General features: G+C 44.4%; 1 protein-coding gene across 3 annotated transcripts in view; it reads left to right on the top strand.

The window, feature by feature from the left end:
• The first annotated feature begins 1,146 nt into the window (after nt 1-1,146).
• cadm2 (cell adhesion molecule 2) overlaps nt 1,147-8,333 on the top strand; it is a 958,543-nt gene continuing 951,356 nt past the window's right edge. For 2 of the 3 annotated variants that reach the window (XM_031895847.1, XM_031895846.1), the window contains exon 1: nt 1,147-1,607. In XM_031895847.1, coding sequence (XP_031751707.1) covers nt 1,547-1,607 — 61 coding nt within the window. In that variant the 5' untranslated portion in view covers nt 1,147-1,546. 3 annotated transcript variants of the gene reach the window in all.

Genomic DNA, 8,333 nt, shown 5'->3' with positions numbered 1-8,333 from the left:
CGGCTCTGTACATACCCAGCTCTGTACATACTGTGCCCGGCTCTGTACATACTGTACCCGGCTGTGTACATACTGTACCCAGCTCTGTACACAATGTACCCGGCTCTGTACGTACCCGGCTCTGTACATACTGTGCCCAGCTCTGACCATACTGTACCCGGCTCTGTACATACCCGGCTCTGTACATACTGTGCCCGGCTCTGTACATACCCGGCTCTGTACATACTGTGCCCGGCTCTGTACATACCCAGCTCTGTAGATACCCGGCTCTGTACATACCCAGCTCTGTAGATACCCGGCTCTGTACATACCCGGCTCTGCGTCTGGCATCAAATGATTCATGGCACTGAGCAGAGAGTGCTGTACCTGCCAATCTCAGTTACACAAAGTTGGGAAAGTTGTTGAAGAAGCCCCTCCATCATTGCACTCATCATTTTGTTATAGCCTGAATACTGAGGCTCAGCATTAGCCTGAAGGCCACAGGTTGGGCACCCTTATAAAGATTGTCAGCTCTTGTCCCAAGGTATACTATTGATCAGGCTGTGCCCCTGTCCAACCCTGGGGGTATCAGCTGAGTGCAGTTTGATACCCTGCCCTGTGCTAGTGAGAAGCTGAATAGTTGGGCTAGGGAAGCGGGAGGACCGCGGAAAAGGCAAAAGGAACTTCATTTATGAGGCGCTATTCCCTACAGCATTCATCCTGCAAGCCCTCCAGCTGTCATGCTAGTACAACTCCCAGCATTCTCTCTGGCAGCCTTTTCCTGCTGGTCGCTCTAGTGCAATGCAAAAACTGCCGGAGGCTTCTGTTAAAGAACAGCCGGAGGGCCGCCGATTGTTACATTACTATTCACTTAATATATATATATAGCACCATGTTATTAACACTTGCTTCTATGTTTCCCACAAAGGGGGCCCCCCTGTGACATTAGAGGCCCAGGGCCGAAGCCCTATAACGGAACCATTTATCTGTAGCTGTGCCGGGTCCCCGCTGCCTCCCGCGAAGCTCTCACCCCTCTGTGTCCCAGTGACAGCGCTAAGAGGAGAAATAAACCTGCGGACTCCCTCACTCCCCGCCTGCCCATTGGTTGAGCTGCGAGTCGCCCGCTGCGCCCATTGGCTGACTGGGCTGTCCCTCAGCCGGGAAGAGGTTGGGAAGGAAGGATTCAGCTGGTTGCCCTTGTGTCTCCAGCGTTTGCGAGGAGAGAGTGTCGGCTGCACCCAGCGCATCCCCGCCAGCACTGTAGCAGCGGCACTGTAGCAGCGACACTGTAGGACCGACAGCAGCAGCTCGGGCTAAACCACCGGCGGCCCGCGGGGGGAACTGTGCGCTTCTCTACATTTACAGTACATCGTGTATGTGGGTGCATCAGAGGGAAAAGCATCGCTCAGGAACCTATTGACCCAACCGGACTCACATCCAGCCGGGGGAAAAGGGGAACTTATAGCCCCCACCCCCCTCATCGAGAGAGTGGCATCGCCCAGCCTATCTGCCCCAGCACACCTGGCAGCCCGGAGGCACCTTCTCCTCCTGCACCTGATCGTGCAACATGATCCTCCAGCCAAGTGCACTTCTCTGCCTCTCCAGCTTGTGGGGTGTCATCGTACAAGGTAATCCAATCCCATTCAACTTTCTGCCTGGGTACCATGCTAGGTGCTGGGGATGCTGCTTAGTATTGGGCAGGGCTGGACCGGAGTGTTCCATCTGTGCTATGAATTCTGGGAGTTGTAGTGCAACCCTGAGGAACTCACAGACTCTTGTATGAGATCAGGGATGCCAGGCATCCTTACACCTTTGCTGATCCACAACTCCTTCCACCCACAGCCTTCCCTGATGGCTACTTGTGCTTGGTGGGAGATGGAGGCCACCCCAGCTGGTATGAGGGTGCAAGGTTTCCTGCATTAGATGGTGCTAGGTATGAGTGCTGCTGCTCACCCCCAGCCCCCTCATGGGGTATTTAACCCATAAGCCATTAGTAAGAGGCCCTCAGTGTGTAGTGATGCATCCCAGGCCGTTACATGCCATCAGCACTGAGATACCAGCATGTTCCAGTGGTACCCAGGCTTGTCAGAGCATCCCTAGTCACCTATTCCACACGCATGCTGTAGGGCTGCTTAGTAATTAGTTCGGTTGCATAGAAACCAGAGCATCTATGGGGCATGCACCCGAGTCCATTACCGACCAGTCATGCAGCATGTGGGTTTTGTAGGTGCCTAGTTTTTCGAGGGACAAAGTGTCATTCCCCCCGTTGTGGCAGGGAACCTGCTTTCCCAGGCGACCTCAGCTCAGAGTTGTGGGTTTTATATCTATTTGCAGTAATGTAATTGACTGAGGGGGGCTTGTTCTTGTTACTTTCCCGTACTGGGCTGTTAAAATGTATAATTACACAAATAAAGATGTGTCTGTGGCCCCTATGGTGTAGTTTCAGAGAAGGTAGCCCCATTCCTATATGCAGATGTCTGGGGATGACCAAAGCATTTTTTTCTCCCTGGGAAGTGATGGAGAGGGATGCAGCAGCATTACTTGTGCTCTGCATGGATGGGGAAAGGCATGTACAATATGCCTCCTACTGCAGATTCCACTGAACATCATATTTGGTGTCTTCTGGAATGCTGAGCACTTAAAGGAACCCAGACGAGAATGAGTAACGTGTATGAGGGTCTTTTTTTTCTTTTTATTGATCCCACGCCTCACTTCTCGCATCCTATGTGTTAAATAGTTGATTTGCATGCACTTGGTGCGTCCTGACCGTCCCCACGTATAAATGTCACATGGGAGCTGCTGGCAATCCGTTATCTGCTCCTGGGAAGCAGGTACACAGGGATGATACACGCACGTCTCCCTCTCAGGCTTGGACTTATCCTTCTGGACCAACCTTATTTCCCTTCCATTCCTTTACTTGGGCACCTCTATTCCACCCACCTTTTTTAACCATCATCCTGTTAACCCCTCTATTACCAGCTGGCTCCATAAAGCAATGGGCGGAATGCATGTAAAGATTTATGGTACTTTGCTGCCCTGTGACTATAATGGCACATACTTCTAGTTTATTTAACTGTTTAACTGCCAACAGGGCTTAAAAAAAAAAAAAAAGTGGTGCAGCTTATATAGAACTGCCTGGCATTGAAATGGTTAAAGCTGCCAGTTTTAATAGGTTTAAGAGATGGCATGCACTTGCTCAGGCACGTGTGCAGCATACATTTAGTTGGGCACGGTGGTGGATTGGGAAATCTAGGTGACCTTGTGATACTGACAGCGACCTGATTTACCCATCCATCTCTGCTCTTCCTGCAAGCCCAGCACCGGCAGGTTAACTCTTCAGATGCTGCTGGCGCGTGGGCAAGCTGTGCTGTTATGTTGGCAATAAGTAAAAAAAAATAAAAAATAAAAAATAAGCCTACTATACTGCAGTGTGTTTCTGCAGCCATCACAAAGAGGCACTGCAGGACTTTTTATAGATGCATTTTATGAATGACTTGTCTCGATATGTATAACACAGATATGTTCAATAGGCGCCGATGCATATTTTATAAGTAAATATCCAGTAGGATGCTTGTTCTCCTGGGGTAGTCCCCCCACCTGCGGTGCGGGAAATGACCTGAGGACGCATGAAACCCTGGCTGTGTATATGTGTCACAGCTGCATATATCTATAGACACTTCTATGTATCTGTAGTGTCTGTCTCTTGCTCTCTCTCTTGGTGTCTCTCGCCTCCTCTAAATACAATCATTCCAGGGAAGCTGATTTCAGATGCTAAATGTTATTTTCAGGGTTTTTTTTAGCTTAAGCCGCTTCTCTCCTGGCATGTGTTCCAGCCGCTGTGCTGGTAGTCGGTTTGCATCTCGCTGCGCCTGGGGGTCGCCTTCCCACATTAAGTACATTTCCGTGTCAATTTCCAGTTCAGATCAGCTTAGGGAAAACCTGCTCATGTAAGAGGCCTGGCACAGCAGCGTCACTGCCTAACAGGGGGCACAAGAGCATCATGCAACCTATCTTTATTGGAGTCTGTTTGTTTGCAATAATAAAAATGAAGATTTTTTTTGTTTAACCCCATATATACTCATCTGAGAAATGCTCTTCTGTATGTGAAATGATTTCTGATGTAGGTTGTTTCCAAACATTAAACAGCAAATTCAAATATACTGTAATAGAGGTGTAGACAGGAGTTGGTACTGCAACAGTTGCATTGCTTCCGCAGCTCATGTAAGGATGCAGGGAATTGTAGTTTTGCAGAATCTGGCTTGCCCATAGCCGTACCATAAAGACCTCACTTGAGTCATGGAAGGTTTCTAATTGTGTAACAAGGTGAATGGTTACTTTAGATCTGTTACGTTATATAGTGTGTGTGGGTATGAAAGGGACATGGATGCAGAGCTTCTTTGGGGCAGAGACTGATTAGTAATGTGGAATGTTGGAGTATTATAAAGAATAAAAATAAATGAGTTTATTTATTTTTTTCATTTTCCATGAAATCCGTCAAGGTTTGGCAAATAAGAAAAAGTAATTTAAACTCCATAATTTTACATGTTGGCTGGAAAGTTTTAAATCTGCACTTTGTATTAAATCAGAAATGATCAATTAGTCATTCAATTGCTGCCGGCTCAACTTCAATCCTTAGTACTCCCTGACAGCTTACTGGTTAACTACGATTCCCAGCATCTCTGACAGTGTCCTGTTTAACCACAGACCCTAAACACTCTGACAAATGACTGGTAAAGTACAGCTCCCAGCATTTCCAATAGCTTGCACTGTTTGCTGGGGCCATGAAGTTGCTACCTTGAACTTACATAGTTACATAGGGCTGAAAAAAGACTAGAATCCATAAAGTTCAACCCTTTCAAGTAAACCCAGCACACACAACCTATACTTACCAATCTATACACTCACATACATAAACCCATACTGACCTATCTATACACTCACATACAGACCCATACTGACCTATCTATACACTCACATACAGACCCATACTGACCTATCTATACACTCACATACAGATGCACACTGACCTATCTATACACTCACATACAGACCCATACTGACCTATCTATACACTCACATACAGACCCATACTGACCTATCTATCCACTCACATACAGACCCATACTGACCTATCTATCCACTCACATACAGACCCATACTGACCTATCTATATACTCACATACAGACCCATACTGACCTATCTATACACTCACATACAGACCCACACTGACCTATCTATCCACTCACATACAGACCCATACTGACCTATCTATACACTCACATACAGACCCATACTGACCTATCTATACACTCACATACAGACCCATACTGACCTATCTATCCACTCACATACAGACCCATACTGACCTATCTATCCACTCACATACAGACCCATACTGACCTATCTATCCACTCACATACAGACCCATACTGACCTATCTATACACTCACATACAGACCCATACTGACCTATCTATACACTCACATACAGACCCATACTGACCTATCTAGCCACTCACATACAGACCCATACTGACCTATCTATACACTCACATACAGACCCATACTGACCTATCTATACACTCACATACAGACCCATACTGACCTATCTATACACTCACATACAGACCCATACTGACCTAGCTATACACTCACATACACACATTGCATTTGTGCTGCTTGTCTGTATCCAGCCTTCCAGCTTGCCCTCTGGCTTGTAATTTAAATACATGGAAACTTTATATGCCTTGAGTTAATGTCCTGTTGAACCACATATTGGTGCCAGCAATGATTCTTGATCAGTTCGTTTAAATGGAGTTGGTTTCCTCTCTAACTGAAGCAGGTACTTAGCGCAATGAAACATCCTGCATTAATTTACTGTACATGGATTCCTCGTTCTCTGGGGTTAACTTAAAGGGGAGCTAAAGCCTAGGCTAAAGGTGGACTTTGCCTGTCTGTACTGTATATGCCAAGTTATCCCTGTTGATCAGTTCCTGCATATAACTTCCAAGTCTGAATCCTGAACTTTTGAACATATTATCTGCTTTAGGCTGCAATTTTTTGGTGTACTTGTGTCAGTGAGGACATAGGCATTCCCATGGGGTGGCACCTAGTCTGTCCCAGCTGGTACTGTACATACAAAAGAAGAAGGGAGAGACTTGTGCACACCGAGCCTTCCTAGGGTTGTTCTACCTTTACTGTATTTGTGATAATAGGCCCCATCTTACTCCTTTGTATATTACTAAGTTGTATTTAACATGAGAATAGGTTATATTTGTAATTTGGACAATGACAAACATTAGCTCTTTTCTCCTATGAATATAAGTTAAATAAACATAATACCGAGTTTTTAAAAGCATGATACAGTATGTTGTACAGTAATGGGATCTGTTATCTTGGATGCTTGTGAGCTGGGGTTTCTGGGATAAGGAATCTGTAGGTAATATAGAACACAATGTGTTAAGGCCACTGACATTATTCAAAAAGAAAAATAAACCAATAGGAATATTTTGGCACCAACATGGTTTAGTATTATTAAAAAATACTGTCTTATTATTACAGAGAAAAATCAAACAAGTTACTAACGAGGAACAGTTTTTTTTTAAAATAGGACTCTATGGAAAATGGCATTGCAGTATTTCAAAAGCTTCATGGGTAACAGGTTTCCAGACAGTGGATCCCAAGCACTTCCAGGGGCACAGTGTGGAAAGAGAAGAACAAGAACATCCCCATATTCTGATTTAGTGGATATCATGTTAAATAAAATGAATGAAATTGATGTTTGTATGATGGTTCTCATTATATATCTCACGTTGGTATCATGTAGAACACATTCACTGTTCCTTTTTCTGAAGGAAGGTGGAACTATTGCATTGCTAGCATTTTAGCATTTATATAAACTTTAATAAAGGAGCAGTATTGGACACAGGCAGAAGAAAATAAAATCTGTGAGTGAGATTTAGACTCCCTGTTTACATGACTATGCTGCTAATATAAGTATATGCTTCTGTCCTTCACCTTAATATATAAAAATGTTGCAAGAATAAATCACTTGTTTTAAAAGAATTTGATATGTTCAACTCAGAGGGTTTGGTTGGCATTTATACAAATTAGTAATTACCTCTTGGACATTACACAAAGTTTCAGGAGCACTTCATGCACCAACACCTTCCTTTTTCACTACAATACCAGCAATATCCTCTTATATTCTGGTGAACTTTACTAATGTTGATTTCAGTAAATACCCTTCATCCCAGCCAAGTACATGCAATGATCATACTATCTTAACCTGCCCATACACAGACCAATTAAATTGCCAACTCAATAATTTCAGCAGCTTATTTTGTGAATGTGTCTCTTGACTGGGTCTATCTTGCAATGGCCAAGGAAGGACATCTCTATGTGTATTGCCGGCTCTACTCATCCTAAGCTCTTAGGTGTCACTGGGCCCAGATCAGCCCAGTGACACCTACGTTATATTGTATGTTTTTCATATATATATACATTAAACTCTAATTCCTCAGTGGTTTGTCAGCTGTCTGGGCAATAAGCTTCTGTGCTGCTCAGTGGTTAACTGGCTGGCAGGAAGGGTACTATGAGCAGTGTTAATAAAGGGTAAATAAAGTGTTGTCACAAGAAAAAAGTGCAGCGTTTAGCAAAGTTCTTCTTTGTACTGTATGACACAGTTACTATGTAACCCTGAAACAAGATACACTTTACTAATGCCATGGATAAATTAGACAGATACATTGCATAATATAAACTACCCACATAGCTGAAAACGGAAATGTAAATTAATCTCCCACATTCACACATACTCTGGATTATTGTTAATTTCTGTGACAGTCCTCCAGTCTCATCAGATGTTCACTAAATCTGAATTCACTGTGCCAGAGACATCCCATTGTTTTCTGTGGGAGTCCAGAATAAAGTTATATTAAGCTAATTTAAGTTATGGGTTTGTAGCAGAACATAGGGTTCCTATACTGCCTCTCACCCTCAAAAGTCATCTGCTTTGTAAATTATAAACTATTTGTACACTTACCTTCCCTCCTGGGGCAGGCTAAATGATGCACCCCGGGGGTGTGCCCTGCACATGTGCTTGCCATAGAGGAATAGGTGAAGGCAGCCAAGCAGATGGAACCTAAAACGTAAGTAGTGTTAGGATGGGAGTTACTAGGCAAAGGGCTTCTGGCCTGGGAAAGCAAAGAAGCAGCCCTCATACATATCCATACACTGGATCTGAAATCTATCTTTACGGCTATATTACATATAACCGTTGTTCTGCAAATCTGCAGTTGAATGGCTCATGTGCATACAGGGGTAGCTACAAGTGCCCTTTAAAGCCCCGTACA

Source organism: Xenopus tropicalis, chromosome 2 (genome assembly GCF_000004195.4).
Source record: "Xenopus tropicalis strain Nigerian chromosome 2, UCB_Xtro_10.0, whole genome shotgun sequence".
Classification (NCBI taxonomy): Eukaryota; Metazoa; Chordata; class Amphibia; order Anura; family Pipidae; genus Xenopus; species Xenopus tropicalis.
This window is presented reverse-complemented; position numbering and strand designations above follow the sequence as displayed.